General features: G+C 41.2%; 1 protein-coding gene across 3 annotated transcripts in view; it reads right to left on the reverse strand.

The window, feature by feature from the left end:
- The window catches only part of LOC124112067 (serine/threonine-protein phosphatase 6 regulatory ankyrin repeat subunit C-like), an 83,963-nt gene that overhangs the window by 14,131 nt on the left and 54,274 nt on the right, over positions 1-15,558 (reverse strand). Inside the window, exons 1-3 of one of the 3 annotated variants that reach the window (XM_048387272.1) lie at positions 4,977-5,044; positions 3,948-4,083; positions 53-142 (exon numbers count right to left, since the gene is read on the reverse strand). In XM_048387272.1, the coding sequence (XP_048243229.1) occupies positions 53-142; positions 3,948-4,077 (220 nt within the window). In that variant the 5' untranslated portion in view covers positions 4,078-4,083; positions 4,977-5,044. Of the gene's footprint in view, positions 1-52; positions 143-3,947; positions 4,089-4,976; positions 5,045-15,558 lie in introns of those variants that run through there. The other 2 variants (XM_048387271.1, XM_048387273.1) reach the window with 2 other exon arrangements.

The raw sequence follows: 15,558 nt of genomic DNA on the forward strand, positions 1-15,558 counted from the left end.
AGTTGTCCTCTACATCAATTTATCAGCATGTGCATGCCAGGTGACATCTCACCTTGTGACAGACATCCTCTAGCTCCTTCTTCCCCGACGGAGATGGAGACATTGGTAGCATTGGTCAAGTCCACCTGAGACACTGGACCACCTGCAACAGAGTAAAACTCTGGTCTCATTATCGTCAGATAAATACAAGCAACAAAACCCTTCCACAATCATGAGAAATCTCTCCTGAAAATATATAAATATACTTTGACATACTTTGAAATTTGGCACAAAATTAATCTTTGTCAAAAATATATTTAAAAAAACATCAATGCAAGAGAATTATCTGTCTCTACTATTCACTTTGGATCCTTCAATTGCCGTTTCACCATCACAGTCGTAGTTTCAGAGGAGATGTCGAAAACATAGTAGTGAGTGAGTGTGTGGGTTGGGTTTAACGCCGCTTTTAACGGTATTCCAGTTATATCGCGGCGTGTCAAGCTTAATGTGGGAGGAAAGTCCGAAGTGATGCAGGTCTCAGACGTTTACCACTTCGGTGAAACCCACGAGCACGGGTATGGTGCTGACAAACCTTGAAACATAATTGGGGTGAACCGGGATTCGAACCCACAATCATAGGTTTCTGGCGCGCCCAAGGGACGCAACTCTGCACAGCGAATCGCGGCGCCTTAGACGATTGGGCCACCCGTGCCCCCCCAAAAAACATAGTAACAGTGAAAACAGTGATATCTGAAGGTCAAAGATTGTACCTTGATAGAAAATATTCTCAAAATGCCCCCCAACATTGTATGTTGTTGTGCATATAATATACCGGTACTATATACTTGCAACACATCAAATTTCAGAAGAAAGCATTGATAAATGGCTGCAAAAGTAGTAAAAATGACTTTATCACCATAGCGACCATGTTATAAATCAGATCAGAATAGTCCATCTTCAGTACCACGAGATGTCTCATGATTCTAACTGTTGCTAATCATGCTGCCAATCCTGCAAGAAACATTGCATCCTGTCTACACATCCCTTGACTTCCATTCTGTCACAAACCAGCTTATTCTTATCAAGATGTTACCATATATGGTAGTGTCGGTACATATACATATCTAGGTATCTCAACTGTGAGTTTGACGGTTTTATCACGTGATCATCAAATGGAGTGGGAAATCCAGAATTCTGTGAGCATCTTTTCGAGACATTAAAATGATTATGCACATTTTCAGCTCCACATTCCATTCCTTCATCGCCACATTTCAGCAAAGTGAAAAATGCTGTTAGAGAGGAATACAGAGGTCAAAGGTAATAATAACTTGATAAAAAATCACATTATGTTTCAAAACACAGCATATGTTATTTGGCTTACAACATATCACATTTTCAGTTTGATACATGCAGAAATGAGTAAGTGAGTGAGTTGGGTTTAATGCCTCTTTAACAGTATTCCAGTTATATCGCGGTGTGTCAGCGTAATGAGGGAGGAAAGCCCGAAGCGATGCAGGTCTCAGCCGTTTACCACTTCGGTGAAACCCACGAGCACGGGTATGGTGCTGACAAACCTAGAAACATAATCCGGGAGAACCGGGATTCAAATCCACAATCATATTTTTCTGGCGTGCCTAAAGGACGCAACTCTGCACAGCGAATCACGGTGCCTTAGACGACTGGGCCACCCTCGCCCCCACATGCAGAAATGGCAAAAATGACAATATGGTCATCACAGTGTATAAAATCAGATCAGAATTCTGTTGTTGTTTCAGAGAAGGCGTCTAAGATGTAAAGTTAAGATGGACAACCTGTTGAAGGACAACACCCCACGACACTCAGTGAGATGAGCTGAGGACATATTGAATAAATTGAAAAAGCAATTACTTCCTATTCATATAAGCCTTACAAATATAATATCATTGGGAGTAAAAAACTTACATGGAAATTTTTAGAAAGGTAGGGCTGGGACGAGTCCAAATTTACTACCCGGGTACCCCACCTGCCATTACCCGACCCTACATGGGTACCCCACCCGCCATAACCCGACCCTACCCTGGTACCCCACCTGCCATTACCCGACCCTACATGGGTACCCCACCTGCCATTACCCGACCCTACATGGGTACCCCACCCGCCATTACCCAACCCTACCCGGGTACCCCTCCTGCCATTACCCGTCCCTACCCGGGTACCCCACCCGCCATTACCCGTCCCTACCCGGGTACCCCACCTGACATTACCCGTCCCTACCCACCTGCCATTACCCGACCCTACCCGGGTAACCTATCCGCCATTACCCGACTCTACCCGGATACCCCACCTGCCATTACCAGACCCTACATGGGTACCCCACCCGCCATTACCCGACCCTACCTGGGTACCCCACCCGCCATAACCCGTCCCTACCCAGGTACTCCACCTGCCATTACCAGTCCTTACATGGGTACCCCACCTGCCATTACCCGACCCTACATGGGTACCCCGCCTGCCATTACCCGACCCTACCTGGGTACCCCACCTGCCATTACCCGTCCCTACCCAGGTACCCCACCTGCCATTACCCGACCCTACATGGGTACCCCACCCGCCATTACCGACCCTACCCTGGTACCCCACCTGCAATTACCCGTCCCTACATGGGTACCCCACCTGCCATTACCCATCCCTACATGGGTACCCTACCTACCATTATCCGTCCCTACCCGGGTACCCCACCTGCCATTACCCGACCCTACCCGGATACCCCACCTGCCATTACCCGTCCCTACCCGGGTACCCCACCTGCCATTACCCGTCCCTACCCGGGTACCCCACCTGCCATTACCCGTCCCTACCCGGGTACCCCACCTGCCATTACCCGACCCTACCCGGGTACCCCACCTGCCATTACCCGTCCCTACCCGGGTACCCCACCTGCCATTACCCGACCCTACATGGGTACCCCACCTGCCATTACCCGTCCCTACCCGGGTACCCCACCTGCCATTACCCGTCCCTACCCGGGTACCCCACCTGCCATTACCCGACCCTACCCGGGTACCCCACCCGCCATTACCCGACCCTACATGGGTACCGGCTACAGGTCTCAAGAGATGGGTACAAAATGTCCAATTGGGACTAGTTTGACCGTAGCCCTGGTAAAATGTATTTAGATACTCGTATAAAACGATCTGGTCATGCATACATACACTGAAGTTGACTGAAGTTTTATTTTTATTCAAACCTATTAAGGTCAGAATGGTACTTAGTCACGTAGTGTAACCATAGAGTTCTAGATAATTTTTGTCATTAAACCACGGGTGACTAACCACGGGTCCAGGTCTTTTTATGTTTTAAATATATCATTCCACATGTCATGCATATGACTTCCTGTAATTTGTGGGATATCAGACAAATTATGTGCTAACAAGATAAAAGTTTATACCTGGTTTGGCCTGAAACAAAAATACCACAACAGATTCTCTAATTGTAACTCAATTTTTGTGTGTTAGATAGAGAATCTCACCCGTCTCAGAGAGTCTTTTGATATCAAATATATCAACACGAGTTGATGAAACTGGAAAAATTCTGAGGCTTGCCGAGGATTTTGGCCACTGATATATTTGATATCCAAAGACACGCGGGTGAGATTTTATTGATCATTCAACATCATTCTTTCAATTTTTTCAATTTGTAGACAGTAATTAGCAGTGTCTTCAGTGTAAAAAGTACTGCAAACAGCTTCAGTAGCAGAGCCATTAGTGATGTCATTTGATTGTGACGTCATGGTAACCCGTGACATTACAATGGTCTGCAAAGCATCGTGATGTAACTTCATTGCAGGGATATCTACAGTGTAGATATCGCTTGATCTCATCCAAGCGATATCTCCTGTGGGAGCCAGTTTTGGATGATAAACTTCTGATATCCATCTTACTCCTTCTTTTCTAGCTGTATACAGGACTGTACAGGTTTGAAATACTCACTGTAGTTGTGCTGTATTGCAGTTGTGGCAGTAGGTTGTCTCCCTTGTTCAGTCCTCCTCAGTAATTCAGCTGCTTCCTCTGTGAGGCGTCCGGTCATCTGATAGCCACGCGAGTCCGGATTTCCTTCCATTTCTCACTGTTCTGAAAGAAAACCATAGTTACTACCATTGATAATATGACTTGGGACATTGATCAAGCAACACCAAATTCCCCAAAGGTATGAACTTTGCACTTTAAAGCATATATATATCTAGAATTTTAATGATAACTGCATTGGTACTTTTTGAGAAAGTGCAACCACAATTGTTTCAGTGAGATTTTCTCATGCCCTTGACCACTGATTCCCAAGGTCAACGTGGGATAAGTCAATTGTAGGCTATCCTCCAATGCTAATACTCTTTATAAGTGAAAGAATAATACAAAGTTAGAACGCAGTTGTAATACAGATTTCAGGTAATACAGATGAGGTTAGAACTTGGTTATAACACGTCTAACCTGGTTGAAAATACAAGGCATTGATCTAGATCAGGAAGTGGTTTATCTTCTCTGGCTTGATAGTTTATACTTAAAAAATACGGTAGCCAAGCATTACGATCGTCCTGCTCCCGTGTTTTCCAACCAGTCTGTTTATTTAGCTGTCCTTGCAGACGGTAGCCCAGTCTCTGGTCACGCTCAGTTGCGTTGCGTATCATCCGGGTACTCACGGGGAGAAAAACAATAACAAAGGCAACAGCCAGTCCGGGGAATTGCGTTAGATCAGTGCCCCTTTAAAAAATATGGTAGGCCTAGCATTACGAACGTCCTGCTCCCGTGTTTTCCAACCAGTCTGTTAAACGTGAAATGTCACGGACTTGCCTGTAGCAGCAGTTACAGCATCCCCATCTGCGGTTTTTGCTTTACATCCGTGTTCGAACTACTCTTAGAATCTAAGACACTTCTAACCAAGTCATGGCACTGTTTTACACCCATCTTATTCTAACCTTGTCATGACACCGTGTTACAAGCACCACATACATATAAAACGCTCACATTTCGTCAGTTGAACATGCTGAAGGGGCTGTGTGAGCCTCGTCTCATCGACTAGCGTGTAGGAAATATCAACTTTCTCTTTCGCCTTGGCAAGGGAGGTAAGTATATAATATACGCCATTAGTGGTATGCACATTATGTAACTCTACCATCAGTGAGGATTACCTCCCATTCCTTGTGTCATACTCAAGCTCCTTCCCAGCGAGTTGTACCCGACTCGCCTAAAAAAAATCTGACCCGACTCGCCTAAAGAAATATATTTAATATTTTAATATGCGTGTGGCAAATATAACTTAGGGTAGGCCTAATGATCACAATTACTAGTATATTCATACACAAGTATGAAAATAATAAAAAAAACACCAACATATCATCCATAGAATTTGTCTCCTGTCATATTTACATCCTAAAAACATAATTTAAAAGATCACTTAAGTCTTTACATACCTCATGGGTTAGTTATATCCATCAAATAATTAATTCATAATTCATATCCTGAAGATAACACAACGTACGTTGCAGTTGCACCACCTAATGTACTTACTTACTTACTTTGGAGATTTAACGTGCGCTTTCCGACTGATGCGTATTTCGCACACTGGCCAGGCCAGGCCATTTAATGTGTTTCCGAAAGGGGCGAAAGTGGTGTGTGCAACCCAAGAGGGGGCTTTAGGGGTTGCTTATATAGAATTTGGGAATTTTGAGATTTGGAATAGATGCCGATGGGGTTGGGGAGTAGAACTAAGGGAGCTGGGTATGGTGGATGTTTGTTTGTTTATGTGATTTTGATTTGGTAGATTATAGTGTTTTTAGATGCGTTTTATTAGTTCCGTTTTGTTTAAGAATACACCTAAGGCCTTGAAGTTTTCTATTTTATTTTGTGGGTTTAGTATTGCTTCTAGAGTTAGAGCCTTGTTTAGATTGAGGGTTTTTTGTAATGCGGTTCGATGTGTTAGGTAGTGTGTGCAGTGGATGAGTGCGTGTTCTGGGGTTTATGGTTGTTTGCAGTGTGGGCAGTTACCTGTAGTGTGTTTTAAAATTTTTTTTAGGTGGTTATTTGTGTTGGTGTGTTCTGTTTGGAGTTTAGTGATTACTCTGTCAATTGTTTTTGATGGATGGAGAATTTTTGGTGTGGTTAGTGGTTTGCTGAACACTTTTTTGATTTGGCTATTTGAGTTTAGATATAGGTTATGCCATTTTTTGGTGATTTTTTGCTTGTTTACACTTTTAATTTCTGATTTTGAGATGGGTAAGTTTAAGCTTATTTCTGGGATTTTGAGGGATAGTTTAGCTGCTTTATCGGCGTTTTCATTACCGTATATTCCTACGTGGGTGGGTATCCACAAGAAGGTTATTTGTTTGCCTGCCTTAGTTAGGTCGTTGGAGCTTTTAAGTATTTGATTTATTAATTTAGGTAGGTTTTTTGTATTTTTGTTTTGGAGGGCTTGCAGTCCACTTAGGGAGTCGGTAAGTATTAGGATTTTTGTGTGTTTGTAGTAGCCCGTCGTGCCATACCACACCTAATGTTCAGTAAACTTGCATTTGTATTTTTTTTTCCCCCGGAGTTTCGGAGAATGTTCGCCTTTGATTGGTCAACGCAGATATAATGATAAAGTGACATCTATTTGTTATCATAGTACAGTAATCCCGTCATGAACTCTGTTGAGTTTTCTCAGGTAATCCGCTCAACTTGAAACAACAACGTTAATAAGATTGGTATTATTTTTTCGCCCAAACTAATCAATCAGTGATGTGATGTCACCGAGAGTGACACCGATTGTATCAAAACAACGCCATGACATCGTTCACTCAATCTATGCTAAACACGCTGCGCTTCATGTTGAGTCTGAGCCCAGTCGGAGCCTTTCGGAAACACATTAAATGGCCTGGCCGGGCCCGTGTGCGAAATACGCATCAGTCGGAAAGCGCACGTTAAATCTCCAAAGTAAGTAAGTAAGTAACCAGTCGGTTACGCTATTGGGACCGAGACTACAACCACTAACATTTAGGTACATTATGTGTATAAAATGCATCCCTACACCACACCCAAACCACACCCAAACACCACACCCATAACCGACAGCTCTGTCTGGGGCCCCTACCGAGAAACCGCACCCACCTCACACATACAAGCAGCCACTCAACCAACCACGAACCCTCCCACATCTCACATAGCCAAAACATCAACCCCCGCATGCAAAACAAACCTCAAAATGACCACCACAACACGATCCTCATCCAAGCACCCTACAGCCAATATGGTAACAACGCTCTCCCACAAGCAAGCACAACAACAAAACACAAACACTATGAAATCATCAGCTACACCCATCCCACAAACACCTTCACAATCCTCCACATCACATGCCTCCCCCATGGAAACTCAATCAGCTAAACCTAATCTAACCGATGACGAAGATTTCTCCACTACTGAGGAAACAATAGACACTACTCCAACTAAAACAAACCAAACTCCCCAACCAGCCAACACCCAAAACCTAAACAACCTCACCTTACTCCTAGCATACATGCATAGTCAAAACTCACCAAAAGCTAGCATGAAATCCTTCTACAAAGTAGCTTTCAATCTAAAATTAACCGTACTTCCCTTCTTCCTCTTTAACCTCCATCTAAAAGAACTCACCGAATAAAATAAAAAATAAATCACCAATCACCCGAACCCAATATTCGAAGGACTAAATATTTTTCAGTGGAACGCCAACGGACTCACCTCCCACGGCCATGAACTAAAAACTAAATTTAAACTAAATAAAGGCCCTCACATTGCTTGTATACAGGAAACCAAATTCTCAAAAAAATCCAAATTCACACTACCTAACTACAACTCAGTTAGAACTGACAGAGCTAAACCGAAAACAAGAAGAGCCGCAGGAGGACTAATCATATTTATCAGGGAAGATATAAATTACGAAGAAATAAAAATAGACACGCCAAACCTAGAAGCCAACGGCATTAAAATCACATTAAATAACCGAAACATAAACATCATAAATATTTACCACTGGGCGGAACAAAAAGTCCAACCTGAGGATCTAAACAAACTACTCCAAATAAGCGATAAATCTACTATATTCCTAGGAGACTTTAACGCTCACCATCCTACATGGAGCATAGATGATAAAATAGATAATCATGGCAAATTAATCTCCGAATGGATAGAAACAAACGACCTAGTACTCCTTAATAGCAACCAACCCACGAGGTACGATAAGATAAACCAAAAAATGTCGGCTATCGACCTAACCATATGCACCGCAGATCTAGCCCAAAGTACTCAATGGGAAGTGCACGACGTCCCGCTAGGTAGTGACCACTTCCCCATAAACATAACCATAGGAAATACAAACGTACCAATCCAAACAGAAAACCAAGAACCAAAATTCCATTACAATAAAGCTAACTGGGACCAATTCCAAGATATCTGCAACGAAGCTAACCTAAACTAAATAGAAAAAAATGATCCAGAAACCTATTGTAAAAACCTAACAGACTATATAATAAACGCAGCCAAAACCTCCATCCCCTTCAAAACATCTAAGACAGGCAAACCGACGGTACCATGGTGGAATGAGGAAATAGAACAGACTAGACGAAAACGTAAATCAGCCTTCAATAAAGCAAAACGCGACTACAAATATTTAAACATAGCCCACGAACTAAACCACCAGGTTCAAAAACTAGTCCAAATAGCCAAAAGTAGAGACTGGAAAAAATTCTGCGAAGGTATAAATAACCGTACAGATGCCAGAACGGTCTGGCGCAAAATCCACGCCATCAGAGGCTTAAAACGACATAAAAAAAACCCTAACATTGACAACTCAACCAACCCCGCCCAAAAAGCAAATAATCTCGCCAACCACTTTTCGGCCGTTAGCAGTAACACCAACTTCAGTAAAAAATTCCAAGATAAACTTAAAACAGAAAACAAACCCACAAAAGAACCAAACAATAACAATCTAGAAATAAATCAACCCTACACAATGGAGGAGCTCCTCTACGTAATCCAAAACAGGAAAAAGGGCACAGCCCCAGGATTAGACCTAACTTCTTACCAAATAATTAAAAAACTCCCCCTAAAACTACTCCAGGCACTACTCAAACTATACAATCTCATCTACCTAAACGGACTGGTTCCTACTCCCTGGAAACAGGCCCTAGTCATACCAATCCCTAAACCTAATAAACCAGCTAATCAAGCTAACTCATATAGACCAATATCCCTAACTTCAAACTTATGTAAAGTAATGGAATCAATGGCTAAAAATAGATTACAACATTACTTAACCCAAAATAACATCATAAACCCTGATCAAAGCCGTTTCACTCCTGGCCGCTCAACCCTAGATAACCTCACCCGACTAGAACAAGATATTAAGACAGGACAGCTAAATAAACAATATACCACAGGCATCTTCTTAGACTTCTCTAAAGCTTTCGACATGGTATGGCACGATGGGCTAATACAAAAACTTAAAAAAATAGGACTCAAAGGTCAGATAATAAACTACATCCAGGACTTCCTAAACAATCGTAAAATAACCGTGGGTATAGACCAAACTCTATCGGACCAATGTCCCCTAGAAAATGGTACTCCACAGGGCAGTATCCTCAGCCCCACCCTCTTCAATATAATGATAAACGATCTATTCGAGGGCCTATCCCCTAAAGTAAACACATAAAAATTCGCGGATGATGGAGCCATCTGGATCCGCACTAAAAGCATGAACATGGTCCAAAATTTACTCCAAAAATCTCTTAATAAAATACAACAGTGGGCTGACAAATGGGGCTTCTCCCTTAACTCAGAAAAAACAACAGGAATAGTATTCAAACATAAAAACATGAAACCCGCCTCCCCAATCCTCCAGCTAAACAATCAAACAATCAAATTTCAAAAACAAACCAAATTCTTAGGACTTATTTTCGATGAACATCTCACCTGGGATGCTCACATCCAAAACCTAACAACTAAATGCAGTAAAGACCTAAACACCCTAAGATGCCTAACTGGTTCTAACTGGGGAGCATCCAAAGATACCCTCCTCTCTCTCTACATATCACTAATTAGATCAAAACTAGACTACGGCTGCGCCATATACAACACCCTAAACAACTCTCTATCTAAAAAACTTGACTCAATACAATATCAGGCTCTCAAACTAATTACACGCACCCAACATGGCACCTCCTACACCTCACTTCAGGCCTTAACAGGAGAAATGCCACTAAGTCTACGCAGGGAACAGCTAAGCTTAAATTTCTGGGCCGCGTCCCAATCAAACCCTCTCATCCAAAACTTAATAAACCAAAACATCAGCCCCAAAAACCAAGCTCTAGCTCGTAAACACCCCTTACTTACCCCAATATCCCAAAGAATAACAAACTACCTAAATGAACACCAAATTAAAAATCTTAAACAAAACTGCAAACAATCAAATATCTTCACCCCTAAACTTAAAATACCCAAAATAGACACAACACTAGCTAGCCAAATAAATAAACAAACCGACCCAAACATAGCTAAAACTACCACACTAGCATACATACACGAAAATTGGCCAAATTGGTGTCACATTTACACGGACGGATCCTCAGATCCGACCTCCAAACACACAGGTTTCGGAGTCCATACCACACAACCAACTAAAACCACACAATCTTTCCGACTCCCAAACAACCAATCAATATTCACGGCAGAACTAATGGGCATGGCCTCAGCCCTCCATAATCAAGAATCCAAAAACCACAAAAAAATCCTAATACTTACCGACTCCCTAAGTGGACTGCAAGCCCTCCAAAACAAAAATACCAAAAACCGACCTAAATTAATAAATCAAATACTTAAAAGCTCCAACGACCTAACTAAGGCAGGCAAACAAATAACCTTCTTGTGGATACCCGCCCACGTAGGAATATACGGTAATGAAAACGCCGATAAAGCAGCTAAACTATCCCTCAAAATCCCAGAAATAAGCTTAAACTTACCCATCTCAAAATCAGAAATTAAAAGTGTAAACAAGCAAAAAATCACCAAAAAATGGCATAACCTATATCTAAACTCAAATAGCCAAATCAAAAAAGTGCTCAGCAAACCACTAACCAAACCAAAAATTCTCCATCCATCCAAAAAAATTGACAGAGTAATCACTAAACTCCAAACAGGACACACCAACCTAAATAACCACCTAAAAAAATTAAAAAAACACACTACAGGTAACTGCCCACACTGCAAACAACCAGAAACCCCAGAACACGCACTCATCCACTGCACACACTACCTAACACATCGAACCGCATTACAAACCACCCTCAATCTAAACAAGGCTCTAACTCTAGAAGCAATACTAAACCCACAAAATAAACTAGAAAACTTCAAGGCCTTAGGCGTATTCTTAATCAAAACGGAACTAATAAAACGCATCTAAAAACACAATAACTCACCAAATCAAAATCACATAAACAAACAAACATCCACCATACCCAGCTCCCTTAGTTCTCCTCCCCAATCCCATCGGCATCTATTCCAAATCTCAAAATTCCCAAATTCTATATAAGCAACCCCTAAAACCCCCCCTCTTGGGTTGCACAGACCACCTTCGCCCCTTTCGGAAACACATTAAATGGCCTGGCCGGGCCCGTGTGCGAAATACGCATCAGTCGGAAAGCGCACGTTAAATCTCCAAAGTAAGTAAGTAAGTAAGTAAAATGCATTACTATGTATTTCTGATAGTTACATACTTATTCTAAAATACAAAAACCGACCGTAGGTCGCCGAAATATTTTTTAGGCGAGTCGGGTGTATCCCTTCCAAGCGCGTCCGATGATCTCCGCCGTTCTTTTTGTCTGTTAGTTTAGGCTGAAGAAATTTATTAACACTGCAAACACGAAAACGTCGTTTTTTTCCGTATATGGTCATTGGACGGAAAAACGACTAAAAATTCATTAAAATTGATTAATTGGTCAGCGTCTAGAAAGTGTCCAGAAAAGGGTCGAGTTTTTCAAGCGTAAAATGGACGGAAAAACGATGCTTTTTGCTCCGCCTTGTACAACTGTTAACGGCCAATCAGATGGCGCTGGTCCCCCGACGCACGTGATGTCCAAAGCTTCCTTTCGGAAGCTTAAGGTTTCGTATTTCTGGCATGCCTTGCTCTAGTATCTGTCGCGCGCAGTGCAGCGAGATTTGCTGATAAGCTAGTTTTAGGATATGTTACATGTTAATGGAATTCAGACACGCGCCAAGAAGTCAAACCAAACAATGTTACTAAGTTTATTGTGGTAACGGCTATGTACAGTTACCCCTATCGGATAATGGGTTGTGTTTCATTTGGTTATAACAATAACTAATTTTTTAATGTGAAGTTTACAAGATTTACGACTTGGACGCGAGGTCGGTCACATGACTTTTTTTCACGTGACTGTATTCTTGAAAAGGCGTAAACACTGACTACTTCCACATTCCTGGGGAAAACCCTTGGAATTCCCTGGTACGAATTCATACAGAAGCGTGGTTGCAAGCCCATTTAAGGATACCCTCGCTACAACCCATCCCAGAGAGAAAAAACACGAAAAAAAATCCAAACTGTCGCAGTGACAATTTACAGAAATCTATGAATTTACCTTAGTTTCTATTTGACACATCTTCACAATCACCTTTCAATGATCGGCCAATTGATCAGTGATGCCAAAGGCTTGAAATAGCCACAGGTTAATTAACAACTTCGAAAATATCTCCCGTCACGTTTATCGTGTCGGCCATTTTGACGTATTGTACTTGATGTAAATGTATTACGACGCTCTGTCACTGTAATTGACTTACTGAGGTAATTCTGTAAAAGATCTTCTCATCTAATGAGGATATTGTTTGGAATATATTTCTTGTAAACATACTAAAACATGTTCCTCGCTTTGGGGGGAACTATTTTATTCCGGGGTGGCCCATTAAATCTAGTAGTAAGTCAAGGCACCATGCGTGATCTGTTATTTTATGTGTTTAAATTACGATTTGGGGCGTTAATAAAATACACTGACGCAAGTATATTCTATTCAAATCAATTGGATAATTATGCTTTCTTTTACATATTACATAACATCACTGCACAAAATATGAACAGTTGCAGTAACACACTACGGTAATCGCATTAAACATCATTTTCAACTGTACAGTATTTCAGTATTTCAGTTATATCATGGTGTATCAGACTGATGTGGGATAAAAATCCGAAGTGGTTCAGGTCATCCAATTGGTGTTCGGGAAAAGGTGAGCGTATCCTGCCACACAAGTGGCACCCGTCACAAACACATGTAAGGACAAGTCAATTGTTCACCTGAACAAAGCACGGAAACACACAATGATGCCCGTCCTCAGTTTTACCGAGCATGTAAATTAGTTTGTCCGTCAAAAACATGGACGAGTATAAACGATATGTTCATTCACGTAATACATGTCATACATTTGACAAAATGTATTGACTCGGAGCATTATTGTTAATCACAGCGTATGCAGTTGAACTCATCACCCATCCCATTATTGATACCCTTCTTGAAGATCTATGAAATCAGAAGCTGCAACACTCTATCTTTTAACTGGATTGTCAGACTTCTATTTCATTACTCAGTTTTATTTGCACGGATTACTATGGAAGGGACATTGTCTCGTTGTCGCATTGTCGCATTGACGCCTTTACAAAAACAAGCAAAACGTGTCAAAATTAACAAAAGCGCGACAATTGGCCATTTGTCGCATTGTCGCGTGTTCGCATTGTCACTCTTTGATAATCCTTTTCTTTATTTTACAAAATGGTGACGATGTCGTAACGCGACATTTTCAAGGTCAAAATATGTCTCGTTGTCGCATTGTCGCCCCATCACAAATGTGTATAAAAGGCGTAAAGTTCAGTTATTGTTACAGTTAGGAAGTTCAACCTGATAAATATACGTCTTGAAATGAAAACACAAGTCCGTCCACGAGTCCATAACGTTTTATTGTGAGCTCTTCTCTAAAAGTGCTTAGTGTTCAACTCCCAGTTCCAAACACGTAGTACCTCCTCAATAATCCACATACCTCCAGTACTAGTGCAGTGGTCTTCCGGAAGATCTTACTCTTGACCGTATTAGACAACTGACGAGTGCACGCCTGACCTGTGACCTCGTTGCAACCCTCGTGATGTGTTTGCCGAAGGGAGAGTTGTAGGAAATGTGTGCTCCAGCCCAGCGCAGAGCTCGCGACACACTGTATACTGATGTATACAGTATATTGCAGTTGATATACTGTATACTGCATGTGACACTTATTTGCGGAAATGTTACAACTTTCAAGATTCAAGATTCAATTTGCATATATTTCATCAGAGACCATATACCGATATATGGTCTCTGATTTCATATACAACAGACCGCCGTCATTTATCACTGGTATACTGCTGAGAGCGGCGTTAAAACAAATTGTTTTCATAATGGAGCGCTGCAGTCATTTAAAATAGAACCGTATACATATGTACATGTAGTACCAACTCACTCTATTTGTTTCGAATATTCAGCAGAAAATATATTATTAACCAGGTCTTTGGGAAACGATATCAGATTTTTATAAGCAGCCACATAGGGATGATAAAGGACCCCTCGCTGATTAGGTTCTTGTTTACTTAAGAGCAGAGTTGGCCATGTTAGATGATATAACCAAAATCCGGGAGCTCTGGCGGGGGGCAATCTGGTCTTGTTACTGTATGGTATGAGCTGTGACGTTGACCCAAGAGAATAATGTAAAACGTGAGACCAACTCAAGTCTATAATGATTGGGAAAGTCTAGATTTCCACAGCTCTAGCCTGAAATTAAGAATTGTTCTATGCTCCATTTTAATTGTATTATTTTCATTTTCCTAGTTAAAATAAGTATCTACAAAATATAATCTGAAGCAGACAAGAACAATATTTTTTTATTAATGCTTACTTTCATGGATAGAATTGAGGCAATCTAGGCTTGCCAAATCGTTCTAGACTTGAGCTGGATTCCTTTTAAATTTATTCTGTATGGTCTGGGAGACGAACGGGCGTCAGTATCGCATGGAGAACTGGGACAGCCTTAATCAGTGTAATCGGATATGTTGTGGAGTTTCGGTTTTGGGCTGTTTGCTGAATATATAGAATTGCAAGTTATGTATACTCTGTATTCTTTCGTCATGGTAGCATATATATTTTCTATGTTGCTTTTTGAATTATCCACAAATAATGAGAACTACAATGTAAACCTCTCTCTGGAGATATGCAATAATACTACTGAAAGGCATATCTGAAAAATGGGACTTCTCGACATAAACATTTCTTTCTTAAATACCTCTCGTTACAGGCATTCTGATCATTATATCATACTTTGTACAGTTTAATAGTCAAATAATGGCAGATTGTGTATCTTTCTACATTTTGAATTAATTATACTTTCTGAAATAAAACCTTAGCATCAGATAGTGATATACACGAATATGATCTATACTATTATAAATGAATTATCAATTTCGTATTATGAATTAGATAAACAGAAATATGATAGTAAAACAAATTATTTTAAT

Source organism: Haliotis rufescens, unplaced genomic scaffold, assembly GCF_023055435.1.
Source record: "Haliotis rufescens isolate VD_foot unplaced genomic scaffold, xgHalRufe1.0.p SCAF_69, whole genome shotgun sequence".
Lineage (NCBI taxonomy): Eukaryota > Metazoa > Mollusca > Gastropoda > Lepetellida > Haliotidae > Haliotis > Haliotis rufescens.